At 33.3% G+C, this 18,534-nt stretch overlaps 1 protein-coding gene across 3 annotated transcripts in view; it reads left to right on the top strand.

Annotated features, from left to right (window-relative positions):
- The first annotated feature begins 2,579 nt into the window (after positions 1-2,579).
- Positions 2,580-18,534, top strand: part of LOC136039135 (acetyl-coenzyme A transporter 1-like) — a 39,694-nt gene continuing 23,739 nt past the window's right edge. The window contains exons 1-4 of one of the 3 annotated variants that reach the window (XM_065722621.1): positions 2,580-2,671; positions 5,864-6,314; positions 10,267-10,421; positions 13,470-13,687. In XM_065722621.1, coding sequence (XP_065578693.1) covers positions 2,641-2,671; positions 5,864-6,314; positions 10,267-10,421; positions 13,470-13,687 — 855 coding nt within the window. In that variant the 5' untranslated portion in view covers positions 2,580-2,640. The other 2 variants (XM_065722623.1, XM_065722622.1) reach the window with 2 other exon arrangements.

Below are 18,534 nucleotides of genomic sequence, written 5' to 3'. Positions count from 1 at the left end.
GGCTGAAAACGGATTTTTCTAATTTTATAGAACCAAAGCTTTGTACGGATCACTAGATTTGAGCGGAACCCCCCCTCTCCCTACCCCTATAGAATATCAAAAACATCCTATCCTTTAATTGTATCGTCTTTGAGCATATCAAACATGTCGTGGTAACGAACTGTAGTAAGGAGCAACCCGGCTCAATAGTAACCGAAACTCTAAAAAACGGAATTCTGATACCAAATAGTTACGTCAAACGAATCGGATTTTAATGTTGATTTTAAATATATAAGTTTCATCAAGTTTAGTCTTACCCATCAAAAGTTACGAGCCTGAGAAAATTTGTCTTATTTTAGAAAACAGGGGGAAACACCCCCTAAAAGTAAGGGAATCTTAACAAAAATCACACCATCAGATTCAATGTATCAGAGAACCCTGCTGAAGAAGTTTCAAGCTCCTCTCTACAAAAATGTGGAATTTTCTATTGTTTTCCAGAAGACAGATCACGGATGCGTGTTTGTTTGTTTGTTTTTCTTCCCAGGGGTGACTGTATCGGCCCAGTGGTCCTAGAATGTTGCAAGAGGGCTCATTTAAACGAAAATTTTAGTGACCAAGAAATTGGAGGGCACCTAGGCCCCCTCCCTTGCTCATTTTTTCCCAAAGTCACCGGATCAAAATTCTGAGATAGGCATTTTATTCAGCATAGTCGAAAAACCTATTAACTCTGCCTTTGAGGACGACCTACTCCCCCACAGTCCCCGTGGGAGGGGCTGCAAGCTACACACTTTGACCAGTGTTTACACGTAGTAATGGTTATTGAGAAGTGTACAGACATTTTCAGGGGGATTTTATTGGTTGGGGGAGAAAGGGTTGAGGGGAGAGTTACATGGGGGGATCTTTACATGGAAGAATTTATCATGGGGGAAGAGAATTTCCATGAAGAGGGCGCAATATTTTCAAGCATTATTTTTTAAAAATGAAAAAAATAAATATGAAAGAGTTATTTCAACTGAAAGTAAGGAGCAGCATTAAAACTTTAAAGGAACAGAAATTATTATGCATATAGGGCTCACCTCCTGCTAATACCCCGCTCTTTCCATTAAAGTATTTTTAGTAATTTCAACTATTTATTTTACCGCGTTTGTGATTCAGGGATCATTGCTTAAGGATTTGGGACAAAATTTAAGCTTTAGTGTAAAAAGCGAGGGGGCGAACCCCCTCATATACCTAATAAAAACATACGGATATAGAAGTTCGTTACGTAAGTTAATTCGTAAGCTATGTACATTTTTTTATTTATAAAAACGTTCGTACAAATTTTAAAGTTCTAGTTGCCTTTTTAAGTAGCCAAATAATTGGAGGGGAACTAAGCATCTTTCTCCGGTTCTTTTTTATCAAAATAGTCCAATCAAAACTATGAGAAAGCCATTCAGCCAAAAAATATGCAAATTTTGTTTTAATTATTCCTGTGCAGAGAGCGAAAACCAAAACGCGCATTAATTTAATTCAAAAACGTTCAAAAATTAAATCGAAAAAAAAGTTTTTTTAACTGAAAGTAAGAAGCGACATTAAAACTTAAAACGAACAGAAATCACTTCGTATGTGAAAGCTGCTATTCCCTCCTCGACTCCCCGCTCTTTACGCTAAAGTTTGACTCTTTCTCTCAACTCTACTTTCCTAAACAATAAAATACTTTACCGTAAAAAGCGCGGCGTTGAGGAGGGACCAGCTCCTTTCATATACGGAGTAATTTCTGATCGTTTTAAGTTTTGATGTCGCTCCTTACTTTCAGTAAAAAAAGTTTTTTTTATTTGATCTTTTTTTAAATAGTAGTGGGTTAGGTTAATTGAATGCAAAGCTTAACGTTTATGAAATATATCTTCACACAGTACAATTATCAAACAGTACTTGGCAACAAACTATAAGTGCAAAATGACTCGGCCCAATAGTAGCCACAACTCTAAAAATGGAATTTTAACAAAAGTAGATAAATTGAAAAAATTGTCTTTTTATTATGAAATTTGTGACGTTTAATGTTACTCATAAAAAGCTGAGACCTCGAAAAAATTTGCCTGATTTTGAAAAAGTGGGGAAAACCTTTAAAATGTCACGGGATCTTAATGAAAATATTAAAATAGTGTCAAAATTATTTTATCATTTTACAACAGAAAAAAGGTCTTTTGTGTCCCATGTTGACAAAGAATTTATAAGTTTTAGTATCAATGAAAGGAAAACTGATGACTATTATTTTCTTTTAATTATTGATTGTATTCAGAAAGAGTAGCATTAGAATTAAAAATTAGAAGCATTATAATTACTATAATTAATATATTAACTGACAAAGCTGACAACTGGTTAATTCAGTACTAAAAGCTATTACACCAGCAGATCCAAGGGGGTTCGGAGAGACCACCCAAGATTTTTTTGGCGTCCATATTCCTTGTTTTTTCTCTTTTTTTAAATGAATTTGTCAATTTCGTCAGTTATTGACGCCCTTGTCACATTGCCCCTTCCCCCCAAGCTTTTGCTCTAGATCCGATCTTGGGCTATTAAAGTATTACATTTAAGATTACCACCAAAAATGCGTATGATTTGTTATTCCAAGTCAACATAAAAAGGCACAAATTCAATACTGAAGAGGAAAAGACCTGCGTTTTGATGTGGCTTAAGGAGCCCTTTTGCTTATTCTGTAAGTTTGTTCTAGTTGGCAGTGAACAAGCAAAAATATTTAAATTTAGTGACATGGTTTTTCAATTTTGGGTGTAGAACAACACATTCTTAGAGCTGCCTATATTTCGAAATTGTATTCTAGGTAAAAAATAGAGATTTGGGGTTTTTATGTATTGAGAAGCTGTTGGGTTAATTTTTCAGGAATACAGCTTAGTCTTGGTATGCTATTTTAAGGTTCTATGATGAAGGTATAATCTTTGTCTAAGATTTCTTTTCTGTAGTGAATACTATGTCTATAGCCTGACAAAAAAATTAATTAGTAGATCTACTCTAATAGGCTTCTGCTTGATTCCCCATTATGCATTCTCTCCAAGTCTACTGTTGTAGGCTAATAATTGCTTTCCATTCCCCTATTGTCTGGGTATGGCCTAGTCAAAAGGTTTTTGATTTTGGGAGTTTTTTATTTTTGTTGTTTTTTCTCAGCAACAGCTGGTTTATAATGCTAGTTGAAAAAATATTGGTAAAATTCTAGTTGAGTGACTTCTTGCTATCTCAGAAAGGGGTTAGGTCAGGAAAATGAAACTTTCAGGGATGGGTTTACAGGCTAAAGTATATCCTGGGGAGGTATTTTAAAGTACACACCTATTGAAATTTTGACAAAATAACATATATCTTAATTTTCAGTTGCCAGTTGCTTTTTCTCTGCCTTTAGTTCTGACAATGCAATTTTATTTGTTATGCATATTATATCAATAAATTAAATTGAAATTGAATTGAATTTTCCAAAATTTAGGAAATGTATTTGCATATCTTTAAAATCTTATAGATTGGCATTGAGCAAAGTTGTGAAGCTGAAAACAATTTTGTTGTACTTTATTCAAGCAGGAGATCTATTTTGCAAGGTTTCACTTTTATAAAATACATAGGCTATTTTTGAAGGTCATCAAAGGTCAGGGCCCTCTAGAGAAAGAAGGAATAGAGGTAGATAGTTCAAAATACCTTTCTGGGACATACTTTAGCCTGTAGACCAATCCCTGAAAGTTTCATTTTCCTAACCTAACCCCTTTCTAAGATAGCAAGAAGTCAATCAACTAGGATTTTACCAAATCATTTAGTACCATTAGGTTCCTTATTTCAATATTTGTCCAAGCATCATGGTGAATTTTTTGAAAATGTGATAATTACCCCTCCCTCCCTCCAATGATCCTATGTATAGCCTTAATGGTAAATTTGAATTTTGTAACATAATTTTCTAATTTTTTTTAATTAAGTTACTGATAGGATAGCTAGGAAAAAAACATACATTTGGAATCAAATTTTTCATCTTGGATTCAAATTTAAATTTATTTGTGTCAGAAGAGAGCTTTACCAACACCCCTACCCCCTAATGTACAAATATATACCCTCAGTATAAATTCTAAAAACAGCTTTGAGAAAATCCTAAAATACTTTCTTATATCAATCCTAAAAGAACTTCTCTTTACTTTACCCCCAACCCCCCTAATGTGCAAATGTATAGCCCAAAGTTTATATATAATCCATTTAATTTTTGTCTGTTTTTTTATTACACTATTCTTTTGTTTAAAAAGATTTAATGGCAGTGAAGCAAAATCAACTAAATCAAGAAACTATTGCTGCTGTTCTATTTCTTGCTGTCGTCTATCCTATACTTACAGAATTTGAAGAGCGTTTATTGATTTAGTTTCAAGTTTGTTGTCTGCACTTCTCAAATATATAGTTGAAAATGCAGTTGCAAAGCAGCAGTCTGAGCCAACTTTCTTCACAGACTTCATCAACCAGTGTAAGTTGAACAGTCTTCAAGTGAATGAACAGAAATCAAAAGTTTTATGATTTAGTCTACTCAAGCAAGATATCACTACCCAGATTCTCTGTTCCCAATTGTTTCCTCTGCAACAATCCTAGGCATAACATTTACAAGTGACTGCTTGTTTAAGCTGCTTGTAGACAATATTGTGCATAAAGGTTACTACTTAATCCAGAGTTTAACAAGTATGTGCAGGTTAGGCTTCTCTGATTGTCAACTCCTGCTGGCATATACAACCTGCATCAGACCTTTCCTCAAGTATTACTGTCTTGTTTGGGGTCCCCAAATTCAGAACACAGCTTACAAAATTTGGGAAATAAATATTAACAAAAAAGAAGCACCAATCTATACTTCCACCATTTATATCAATCAGCAGACATACTACAAACTACAACAAACTAGAACCAGTCAAGTGCTGTACAAAGAGATTTGCAAATTCCTTTGTACATTATTTTGTAAGTGCATTTAACAAGTGAATTGAAAGTTGGACCTTATTTTGTAAATGTATCTAACTAGTGATCATTTTGTGATTATAAAAATAGTGTGATTTAGTGTTTATTTTTCAGTGCTACAAAAGCTGTTTCATTAAACAAATATGTATATGAATACAAAACAGAGAAACAAATGAGAAATATAATAATTTTTCCTATATACATGTAAATTTGGGGGGAGGGTTTGGGGACGAATACATTAACAAAAATGTGTAGCCTCTTTTCATGCCCCATTTCCAGGCATGTAATTTTTCATTAGTTTTTTGTGTACTAGGGTCCTCTTGGCCCAAGAACAACAGAAGTTCTAATCTAGGTAAAAATAGCCCTTTTTGTGCACCATTTTTGGGTGGATTAGTTTTTTGTCTAATTTTATCTCATGCATTAATTTTTATTTTCTTGTGGGGGCATTTTTGGTGCTGTAAATGCGATTTAAGGTAAAGGACATGATTGTGTAATAAATTTTCTGAAACCATTTATGTAGTTTCTTTCAGGCACTTACAACTGTTAGTTTATTTCTCTCAGCATCAAGGAGTATAAACAATTGATAAATAAAATTAAAAAACACTCCAATAAGTCACATAACTTGCACAAAAAAAAACACAACAGGGCCTTAAAAATAAGTGAACACAATGAATTAAATAAAAATAGCAAAAAATAAGGGAAATCTCAAGCTTTTATTACATTCTAAAAAAAGTAAAGATTATGAATACAGAAAATATTTTTAAATTCATGGTAAAAGTAATCCATTCTAATCTCATGGTCAACTTTATAATTTTACTAGGGAATGGTAGATCCTGTTCGTTGGTGTTTTTCTCTCCCCAATTGATTTTATTCCCATTTTTAAACTTTTGCCACCCTTTTTGCTTTGCTCAACATAATAATTTTTCTTTTTCAGATTATTTAGGGATGTTAAAATTTTTTCTTTCAAAGAAAAGGTTTGATGGAGATGGTGGGAACATACTTCTACTTCTACTTTTGTACATACTTCAAGGCATCCCCCTTGGTCTATCAGCTAGTATCCCCATGCTTCTTCAAAATAGACACATCAGCTATAAAGAACAAGCAAAATTCAGTTTTGTTTATTGGCCTTTCAGTTTAAAACTACTATGGGCACCACTAGTTGATTCATTGTTCTTCAAATCAGTTGGCAGAAGGAAAACATGGCTCATTCCAGCTCAATATATTCTTGGACTAGGGATGATGCTGTTGTCTAGCCATATTGAAAATTTGATGAATGACAGCCATGTTCATGTTGATATGCTGACCTTTGTGTTTTTTGTGCTTAATTTTCTGGCTGCAACCCAGGATATTGCTGTTGATGGCTGGGCAATCACTATGCTAAAAAGGTAGCCCTTTTCTTTGTTGTTGTTAGCTTTATTGCTTGTGACCAAACTCAGAGGTAGAATATAGGCCATCTGGCCACCAAAGTCCCTTTGATAAAGTTTTGATTAATTTGCTAGCTGAGGTATGAAGATAAAAGTCAATATTCCTCTTAAAGCTAGTTTCAAATATACTAATTGCTACCCATGTAAAGGTACCATCTCCTATCCTATTTGGGCCAAATGTAGCTCAAGGTGCATAAGAAAAAATCCTGATATTGTTTGTTTCTTTCCTATTGACTTTATTTGACATTATGAACCATATTTTGATGAGGAAAATTACAAGATGAAATTAAAAAAAAAAAATTTTGATATGGAAAATATTTTGATGGGGAAAATCCTCATAAATCAACCAAGCATAGCCTGCATTTGTGACAAGCTGAAATAATTCCTGATTAATATTTATATACTTGTAAGAATTACTCAGACTTAGTTGACAAACCCAGATAGATGGTTGAAACTCTTTCTGGCCAGTGGTTTTGTCCCCCACTGGCCAAAAATAATTGCCATCATGGTTTTGAAGCAAAATTCAAATTTTTCTATTTGTTTAGATCATGGTTTGTGTTTTTGGCTTGTTTTCATATTTTTTTTATGAATTCCTATTAAAAAGCAAGAAAACCATGAACAATAAAGAAAACAAGGTGAGGTACATCCAGTGAAAAAGCACACATATTTTGGTCTCCATTCATCCATTCATGCCAGTCAGGGACAAAGAATAAAAATGTAGATAAAACATTACATGACAATATTGCCTTGTTTGCTGTTATGTTAGAATAAGCCTGTTTGATTTTAGTTTTGCTTTTATGTGGCTCTATGGTTATAATATATTTTATAGATATTTATTATTATTTTTGTTTACATATAAATTATATGGGTGTTTTTTATGATTATATGTATTTTTCATAGTTATAATATAATCTGAGGGATTTAAATTGTATTTTCTCTAGTAAAGTTATATGCTGTGACCAAATTTCATAATTAGTTTGGACCAGCCAATAAATTTCTTATCAGTTTAAAAACTGTTTTACTAATCGGTTTTAATAACACAAAAAGAAATACCGAACATTGACTTATGTCATTATGTTATGTCTGTACAGTATGCCATTATGTTATGTTAAGAATATGATTTTATGTCATTTTTAAGTACCTAAACTGTTTTTAAATAATGGATCTTGGCCTGGTTTCTCCTGTGTGCTTGGCTCAGTATTATGGTGAAATGTGGTTTAAGTACCAAGGATATAAAGATCAACCTAGGATATAATTCTTGACCCTTTCGATTCTTAGGGCTATTCATATCTGAAAATGGCTATTTTAAAATTTTTCTTCTTTTTGCAGATATGGAGCTTTTTGGTTATCACCTTTTGTTACTGTACAAAAATGAATCAAGAAAATCAAAAAGCTAAAGTAATTAGTTAAATCTGACAGTGTTTTTTTTCTTTTGAACTGCAAACACTAACAATGTTTTGATTCCCAGAAACAACCACACTTTTAAAGGAAAGTTTGGCGCCATATGTTTTTAGCTTATTTTTTGCTGATTCGTTACTTGCATTTTTGTTGTTGTAATTTAGTAGCTGTTATTAAAAAAAGGTGCATAACTACATTTTGAGGGTTTCATTCTTACTTACTAAGTGAGAAAAAAAACGGTAAATGAAAAAACAGAAGAAACAGCTCACAAAACAGAAGACAACAAAACGAAAAACATAAGAAAAAAAGAAAAGAGGCAAAAACAGAAGAAACAGCTCAAATAAATGAAAAAAAGAACTGAAAATGGAAAGTAAAATTGATTAAACTGAAAATAGACTTGAACCAAATAATAATTAAGTACCAGAAAATTGACATTTGCTCTTTCCAGTTCGCTTGTACGACTTATAAAAAAAAATTATTGAGCCTATGTTTAATATCAGACAAAAAAAAAAAAAAAAAAAAAAAAAAAAACTAAAACTTCAACTTAACTCAAAAGGAAGAGAGCTTACATTGATTTTATAAACTTGAATACTGTGATCCCATGATGCTTAAACTTTAATGTTCAGATCTAAATAAGCAAAAAAATCACTGCCAAAACTGATTTCAAACATAAATATAATAGTAATAATAATATTACTAACTTACTGTGGATTTAGTAAGCATAACTAAGGATATAAAAATTATATAAATATAAATAGCTCTTATATGTAGCCGAAATAAAAACTAAAACCAAAAAACTACTTCATAGTTTTTTATACTCTGGTGGTGTATTCAGTTTGGATTTTTTGTAGCTTTTTTTTATAGGATTTTTTTGGCTTAATAGAGCTCTTTACTTTTCTTTTAAACTTGTTTTGTGGAATTAATTTTTAAAATTAATCCTTATAAAAATTTAGTTTCTCAGAAACCTTTCGTACTTTGTACTGGCATAGAATTTACAGTGTGGAACCAATCAGACGGAGTTTAACTTATTGGTCTTTTTCTGATTCAGACTTCTGAATTCTATCCCTGGAATACAAATCCCTTTCTGACAATGTAGCAAAATAATTACAGAAACAATTTTGAAAACTGTAGGACTAAACTGTATATGACGAAAAATCCAAACAAGTTGAAAAAAGACGAATTTACTTAAACGCAATTTGAAAACACTAAAGTTATGGGGACCAAAAATTTGAATTCTATGCTGTGCTTAATAAACCGGAAATCTGGGAACATCAGTGAGAACTTCGGTTAGTTCAGACAAGTCTTTTGACAAGTTTTTTATTTTGTATATTTTTAGATTTTTTGCACACTAGAAGATACTTTTTGGAATATTAATTTATATACTGTACTAGAATCACCTGAATTCTGTAGCAAATACTTTTTTAATCTTAATTTACCAACCACTAAGCCTTCTAAAGGGCGAAGTTTCAATGCTGTTTGCTTAAGACAAAATATGTTTTAAACCATACTATCAAAAATAAAAATTTTGCGCACCAAGGAATCAATGATTTACACGGAGGAAAATTTATTAAATTGCCAATGATCCATAAGAAAATAGAATTTACGTCATTTTAAATATATTCCAAAAGATAATCCTTTTATAAAATTTTTTCCAGTAATCTTGCTTAGTTAGTTTATTTCTTTTTTTTCTGAATATTAGTAAAGATGGTGGGAGCAGTGAAGATGTCAAAAGTAGAATAGCCAAGGCTCAGGGTGTTTTTTTCACAGTTAAAAAAAAGTTTGGAAGAATGGGAAGTTAAGTCTGCAAACCAAGATTAGAATATTGGAAGCCACACAGTGGTCAAATATGGCTCTGAAGCATGAGCACTCCGAAAAGCAGATGAAAATTTACTAGATGTTTTCCAGAGAAATTGCCTACAGATTGTTCTGGGTGGCTGACCGTATTTCAAACAGTAGGTTGTAAGAAAAATGTGGTTCGATCTTGCTTTCTAGGGCTATAATGGCTAGGCTATGTTCTGCGGATGAAGGATGACAGATTGCCAAAGATTGTCCTTTTTGGCTATCTGTCCAGGGCTAAACGGAAAACAGGTCGTCCTCGTTTGGGGTGGAAGGATGTCATAAATAAAGATTTAAAGGAATAGGCCACGTTCTACGGATGAAGGATGACAGATTACCGAAGATTGTCTTTTCTGGCCAACTGTCTGGGGCTACACGGAAAACAGGTCGTCCTCGTCTGGGGTGGGAGGATGTCATAAATAAAGATTTAAAGGAAATGGGAACTTCTTGGGAGGATGTAAAGAGTTTGAACAGATTGGGTCGGAGGAGGAGCGTGCTTGGCCTCAGGTGGCTTGGTGCTGTGGTGAGTTATTAGTAGTAGTAGTATTTCCTTTTTTTCTGAATAGACCTATATATTCAACCATTTCTACTCACAGAGAAAATGGGGAAGTACCACTACCATATCCATGTATCGTTTTATTTTTTATGTTATTTATTTATTTATTTTTTAATTTTGCAGAAATAATGTTGGATACGCATCCACTTGTAACAGTGTTGGACAAACTGCAGGATACTTTTTCGGATATGTACTTTTTATTGCATTAGAATCACCTGAATTCTGTAATAAATATTTAAGGAGCGAACCTCAAACTACTGGCCTTCTGACGCTGTCTTGTGAGTTTTTCTTTAAGTATTTTTGTATAGTTCAGATATAATCACAAGAAAACCTATAAAGTCATATGGTAGATAAGATTTATATTAAAGAGAACTATGAAAAGGCGAATTTTGGAATGACATTTGAATTACATTTCGTCTTTAAGAAGAATCATTATTTGTTAAGATCTAAAATTTGAAGGTAATATTAGGCTACCAGCATGCTTTCTAATTCAATAACGCCACAACTTTCAAGTAAACATTTTTTTTCAAAAATACTCGAAAAATGAGTAAATTTATTAGCCCATACTCTTTTTACAACTGAATAAAAAATAATAAGGCTTTTTTAACTTAAAGTAAGGAGTAATATTTAAAAACTCAAAACGAACAGAAATTATTCCTTGTTTGAAGGGGCTGTCCCCTCCTCTATAAGTTTCTCTTTACTCTAAAGCTTTTAGTACTTTTAGAAAAGCTTCCTATTCTAATTAAATTCCCCAAGTTTGTGTTTTGGAGGTATTCTGAAAATTTGACAACACACAGTAAAACTTTTGCATAAAGAGCAGGTATTGAGGAGGGGGCAACCTCTCGAAATTAGGAACAATTTCTGTTCGTTTTGAGTTTTAATGCTGCTCCTTAATCTCAGTTAAAAAAACTTGTTTTTTAAAATTGAATTTCTGATCGTTTTCAAATAATACCTGTAAATCTGGCTAATCTTCCACGAAAAATTCCCTCCCCTCATGGAAAAATCCTCCGTGAAAATTTCCTCCCACGTAAAATACATCCCCCGTAAAATTCCCTCCAGACAGTTCCGTCCTCGCTGAAATCTCCCCTCCACCCGTAAAATTTCTTGCTTGCGATTCACCCTGAAAAATTCTCCTTAGAATTCTTTAATTTAAAAAAGAATTTAATTTTAATAGTTTTCCAGATCATTCTGGAAATCTTCCCTTCTGTAGATATTATTTCCAGGAAATCCAAATACGCTGGAAATAGCCGCCAGGTAATTTCCCCGGTACATCACCACGTGGAAAATTGAGTCGGTAAAGAGACAGTAAGACTAATAAAAAGAATTTCGTACAAGAATTCTGTAAAAAAATGTGCTGAAAATTCAACAGTTTCATGAAACGGTGGTGTTTATGAAAATTTTAGGAGTGAAAGGGCTATGCCTTGATATTGTTCCACTTCTACATAAAAGATAGAATACAATAATATAACAAACAATAGATAGAACATAAAACCAGAATGTTTCAGCGTAAATACTAAGAAAAACAATACAATAAAGACAAAAAGCGTAAAAAAGATCTTAACTGTACTTAAAATTCAACGGTTTCATGAACTGGTGCTATCTACTAAAATTTTAGGACTGAAAGGGCTATGGCTTGATCTTGTTCCACTTGTCTTTATTTAGACAAAGTCCCAGGGAGATGAAATCCCTCCTCTTCATTCTTTTGCAACCCTCCCCTCCCCAAAATAGAAATTGTTCCGGTGCTCCCTCCCACCCCCTGAACAAATTCTTTTGTTACCCTCCCCCCTTGCCTAAATAAAATCCAGGATTTTCCAAATCAAAACCCTGGTTTGGAGACTGGCGTCAATTCAAGAAATTATAGGGGTGGATGGGGCAAAATGTTTGTTTAAAAATCTAGGGGCCGCAATTCCGTTATTTTTTCTAAATTTTTTCAACAAAATACCGAAAATGATATATTTCAATGAAAATTAGCCAACAACTAATTGTCGAAATTTAGGGAAGGGAAAATCCCCCCATGAGTGAATCTGGCTCTATCTTCACTGAAAGGACTCCATTTTGTGGAAAAGCAATAGTAAATAAATCAAATCAAATAAGTTAAATTAAATAAGTAATTAAATTAAAGTGCTATTACTAGCCCCTAAAGAATTTAAAGCAATAAAAAAGCACTGGGATGCTAAACAAAAGCATTAAAAACAATTTGGTTAATAAATAAAAAATTGTTGGAGACTGGGTGGAGGGGCGCCTATCAACATTTTGTCCAGGCACAAGAGAGTAAAGTATAGCGGGTCGGTACGTAAAATGTGTTAGCTACTATTATTCTGCATATTATGAAGTAAGAATTTTTTTCTAACTTAAGTCTGTCCAAATACTTTACCCCCACCCCTCCCCCCTAATGTGCAGATATATAGCCCAAATTTAAGTCCAATGCATTCTCTCAAACTAAACAAGTCTCGGGGCTATGAAATATGAAACTGGTTTTTACGGTTCTACAGATCAAAATTCTTGAGTGTGTTCTGAATCATGAACAAGTACACAAATAACAATCAAATTAGTAACAAAAAATATCCATGAAATATGCTGGTGCAACATAGTTCAAACATTTCTATACCAGTGTTGATAACTGGTGATCATGTAATTGATCACCACTAACATATTTCCCCACCTATCATTTTTCCTTTCAATGGTAATAGTCAAGTCGACGCAAAAGATAGAAAAATTAACTATATAAGTTGACCATTGTTCACTAGTCCACTGAGCCCATTTTTACACTATTTTTACCCCCAACTCTCCTAGAAGACATACATTTATTACTAATAGAGAGCTCTGTCATATATAGAGCAAATACAACACGTTCTGGAAGTAAGAATTCAGACTTTTTCTTCATCTTCCGTTTTCACAACTTATAAATTTATACAAATATATATTATAACTTATAATTGTACTATAATATATAATATATTGTATACTTATAATATAAATATAAATATAATATAAATAAAATATTATAACTTGTATATTAAAAACATATAACTATAATTATATAATAAGTTATTATATAACTTATAAGTCGATGCTCGATGGCAGAGTTTGGGCTTACCTTTATAATTATGTGACTGTAATGATTTTTTCCACAACCCTTGTTATTTTTAATTTTTTAATTTTTTATTCCTTATTTTTAAATTCTTATTTACAAAATTTTTAAATTTAAAATTATATTTAAAATTAAAAAAAATTTAAGTTTAAAATCATTGTTTAAAATTTTAAAATTCTTATTTTAAATTTTAAAATTCTTATTTTTAAATTCCTCATTTTCTTCCTGTTTTTAGCGTTCTTGTTCTTTTGGGGAGTTGTATTTATGATCACAACAACGTTAGTGTGGCTCTTCAAGACCGAAAAGGAATCCAATGAACATTTAATTGAAGATGAAAAGGACCATGAAGAAGTTGAAGAAGAGAGAGGTGTGAAAGAGACCTACAAACTTTTATGGCACATTATCAAACTACCCAGCGTTAAAATCTTAGCTGTTTTCCTTTTAACCTGCAAGGTAAGAGGAATTCTTTTGAGATAACTGTTTTCATAACTAAAATTTTTGAAGAATACAGTGTGAAGGGAACCTACCAACAAGGAGTATCTGATGATTTATATTTTACTAGACATTTGGTTAGTCCACTTCTTATTTGGTTTCAACTAAGTATAGTTACCCATCACCTGAAAGAATTAAAAGTTGTCAAAAAATAGTGCCTCAAAAAGTATATTCCTGGTACAAAATTTTCTAAATTTCAATAACTACTAAAACTAATAACTTCCACCACTACTAACAACTTACTACAGCACCAAACCGCCCGAGAGCCCCATAGTTATGCACACTGCTCTTCCAACTCAATCTATTAAGAGCTTCCCTCCTTACCCCCTTTCAGGTCCCTTTAAATCCTTCTTTGCATCTTCTTCTTACCCTTTCGGGAAGGGCCTACTTTTTGTTGCTGCCAGATGGATGGTTAGGAAGCAACATCTTTGGCAACCCATCATCTTGCCTTTGTAAGACAAGGCCTAGCCATTTTAACTACTACCACTAACAACTCACCGCAGCACTAAGCCCCCTGAGGTAAACACAGCTACGCACGCTACGGCTCCGTCCCAATCTGTTCAAAGCCTTCCTCTTTACACCCTCGCAGGAAGTTCCTATTGCCCTTAAATCTCTCTTTACGACACCCAGCCACCCAAAGTGGACAACCTGCTTTCCGTTTAGCCCTAAAACGGTTGGCCGGAAAGGACAATCTTTGGAAATCTGTCATCCGTACTTTGTACTACAAGCCTACAAGGTGGAATTTAGCCTACAAGGTGGAATTGAACCACGAGTTTGTTTGACGCATGGTCGATCAAAAAAGTAGCAGCTCCTAGGGTCGATCTCCGGAGCCGCTCCTATGGTTGATGGTGCCGTGAGAAAAAGTAACTACAGTGTCGCCTCCCGACTGAAATATAAGCAGAAAAAGCCAAATCAAAGTGAAAAATTTGATCATAGGTGGCAACCACCCAGTTGCAGCGCCTCCATTCCAGCCATACTGCCTGGTGTGATTACCCTAGTTGCCTTCTGCCCCTTAGAATGGCTCTGAACTACGCTTACACATTTCCTCTGGCAAAATTAACAAGTTTTCTGTCTTTTCAAACCACCCTTCAAACTTTTTTTTTTTCATACAACGGTAATTTAAATTGTTGAACTCTTTTAAAAAGAAAGGCATTGAAACAGAGAGAGAGAGAGAGAGAGAGAGAGATAGAGAGAGAGAGAGAGAGAGAGAGAGAGAGAGAGAGAGGAGAGGAGAGAGAGAGAGAGAGAGAGAGAGAGAGAGAGAGAGAGAGAGAGAGAGAGAGAGAGAGAGAGAGAGAGAGAGAGAGAGAGGAGAGAGAGAGAGAGAGAGAGAGAGAGAGAGAGATAGAGAGAGGTGGGAAAACATCTTCTCTATGACAGATTTTCAAACTATCCAGTTTTAAAATCTTTGGTATTTTTCTTTGAACTGCAAGGTCAGAAGAATCCTTTTTTAAATTGCTGCCATTTTAACCTAGGTTTTGAAAGCTATGGCAAACTCTAAATTATCCGTGGGTGGACTATGCCCGTTTTAAGTGTAGTAGTCTAAGAAGCCAAAGTATTTAAGAAGTGAAAACTATATCTGTGTATAATAACAGTGCTATGTACTATGCGTCCTGAAAGGGGTTAAATCAACTGACAGGCTACTTGCAAGGAAAAAAGAATATATAAATGATACTAAAAAAAAACAACATATATTTAGGCCAGACGCGAGGGCCTCGCCTAGCAATATTAGATGTTTCTTGGGAATATGCTGAACCGACGTCGGAGTATACTTAACCCTTCGACCTCTTTTTTGGGAAATTCATAGTTGCACCTGTGGAGATACACTCCCGGGCACCGTATTGTCAAACTAGAATGAATCCACTGTGCTACCATAGAATTTAGGATGCTGATAGAATAACTGTGATAACGCGAGAATATTTTAGTTTAAATAAAACGTGTCAGAATAATTTGTGTGTTAATTATTTCTTGCCTTAGCTTATTTCTTCTTCTTATTATTTTATATTTTCCACCGAGTTTAATTCCATTTTTGTGGTATTTGATACCTATAAAATTACTTTCGTAAAATGAAGGATAATATTATAAAGGAAAGAATCAAAACCGTTACAGTTTAAAAAAGGAGAGTATTCTAACAACAACAAAAAAAAATCAAATCAATATGTCCTGTAACTACTCCACGCAAAAACCAAGGAGATAAAATATACAATAAACAAGCTCCGCCTATTACTACGCAAACTGACATGGTACTATACTGACATGGAGCTCCTATGTTGTGTGCCACCCACATGTATGTCATATGCTAGGTGCCACCCACACCCACAGTGACATTTTCTTCGGTCATGAACGGTACAGTTGTGAAAATGAAAAAAAAAACAACTGTTGGCAACTAAGGCAACTGTTGAGAAAATTACGAGATGTTGGGTAGAGTCATAAAAGTCCTTGATCAGTCCACATGCCTGTCACCACCATATTTCATTAAAAATCTGAAGGAATATGAACTTGGAAGTCCAGTAAAAAATTATAAAATATAATTCTTTATAATAATTTATCATCAGTTATGTGGAGCCAAAACTAATTCTCAAAGATATGTATCATTTTATATTCTTTAATTTCCCAATACCGAAATAGCATACTGGTACTATACTGACAATTAGTATTGTTATGATGTCGATGGTAAACGCAAAGTGGAGAAATCTTAAAAAAATCAGGTCATCCTAGATTATCCCAGGCTGTGCATCAAGTTTCAATAATCCTAATGCTGATTTCTTTGGTACTTTGTGACTATACTTAGTTACATTGTTTTACGCTTTTTTAAAATTCTTCCATTTCTTTTTCGATATTCTATCTATCTTTTATATCTTCTTTTTGCCTATCTTTCTTATTCTTGCCCTTTTCATTTTTATAACGCCTTATTCATAAAGCATGTGTACATCTTAGGCATTCTAGAGCGTATCGGTGTCTTTCTCTGATACAAAACAGTTAGAACAATTAAAAGACACAAATGAATTTTACTTCCATATCTTTTTAAGGACCTGATCAGCATCGTTTACAATTACTTTCAGTGATTCTGGGAAAGTAGGTCGGTCATGGGACAGTAAAATAGACCCGATAATTTAACAAGAAATTGAATAAGGACGGGGTTTAAGACTTTAGGCCATTCTAGAGCGTATCGACGACCTTCTGCTAATTCTGAAAGATCAAGGCCCTCAACTCGGTCTTAAATATCGTTAATCCCAAATAAACACAGATTCAGCGACAAAATTTCAGATGAGGTATTTGGATATAATCATTATAGTTTTAAAAAGAATGCTGAATATTTTTTATTGCGCTTTGATGATGGAGTTTAATTATATTCTATATTCTTTGTTCTATTCTTTTTTTTAACCAATGGCAGGGTCACTTCTTGTGGACTGCTTGACCAGTATTTTTTTCTAGCTTTACTCTTTCTATTTATTTACGGGCCATATTTTATGTTTAGTGACCCTACTTTAAATATTCCTCCTCCGTTCAAATGGTTCTTTGCTGCTCAGTCGAGAGGAAATGAATTGGCTTGGAGTTTCTTTTTGTTCAAGTCTGTCTTCAACATGTTTTGAGTTAGTTAGTTTCACTATTAAAAAAAAAAAATAGAATTTCATACGGAAAAAATTGCCCAAGCCATGGCAAATTTAACTAAAATTGCAGGTTCTATGGTTCTTTTGCATTCCAGCAATATTTTTTTCGGTCCGGATTTGCTAATCTTCTTCAGAAAAAGGATCAAAAAATTGAAGGTTGCCTCTATTTGTTCTTTAAAATTTCTTTTGTTTTTGCCACGTGAATATTTTTTGACGTGGATATTTATTATTTTTTTATTTGACGTTGACATATATAATATTGTTTTTGACGTTACGAATGGTAAGATTGTGTCGCGTTTCCAGCTCGTTGATACTCATAGGCTTGATACGCTAACTGTTGAGATGTTTTCAAAATCAGTTAATCTTTTAAACGTTAATGATTCCAGATTTTTCCTGGATATGTTTTTTCCTGTTATTCCTGGTTTTTCCAGTTTATTCCAGGTTTTATACCAAGTTTTACATGAATTATGGGTAGTTTTTTCTGTGATTGTTTTTGTGACAGTTTTGTGATAGTTATGAGAAGATTAATCAGTCAATCTTTTAAGCATTAATGATCCCAGGTTTTACCATCATGGTTATGGATAGTTTTTTTTTGTGTGTGAAAGAGAGAAGGATTTTTTGACAAAATACATAATAAACAAAAAATCAAAATCCCCTGAAAAGGAAAGCTTGTCCGTAAGGGAGGCTGAGAAAACAAAATCCTTAAAACAAAAAGAACACGTGTGAATATATAAAAAAAAAACACTATTACTTTACTTTAACTCCGGGAACGTCATATCAACCCCCCAATAAGTAAATAAATCAATCAAAACTCATATTCTACAAAAAGCATCTCCTTAATGATTTTTCTAAATATATGGGGGTCCCCAATAATCTTAATATCGTTAGTTAAACTATTCCATTTCTGTGTACCTTTGTAAAAGATAGAAAAACATGAACGGGAATAAATGCATCTAGGGAAATAAGAGTCAACACCGCGAAGGGTAGACAAAATGCACAAGAAATCACTAAAACAACGAGGAATATTTGTGTGTTGAATATTTTTGTCTATTGAATTATTATTATTATTATTTATTTTTGACCTACACTATACAAGTGGTGTAGTGTGGTGTGGGTGACCATCCTACGCTATACAAGGTATAATACGTGGAGTAACACGAGGAAAAAGACATAAAAATACAATGCAAATCAAAATAG

The sequence above is a fragment of the Artemia franciscana genome, chromosome 19 (genome assembly GCF_032884065.1).
Source record: "Artemia franciscana chromosome 19, ASM3288406v1, whole genome shotgun sequence".
Classification (NCBI taxonomy): Eukaryota; Metazoa; Arthropoda; class Branchiopoda; order Anostraca; family Artemiidae; genus Artemia; species Artemia franciscana.
This window is presented reverse-complemented; position numbering and strand designations above follow the sequence as displayed.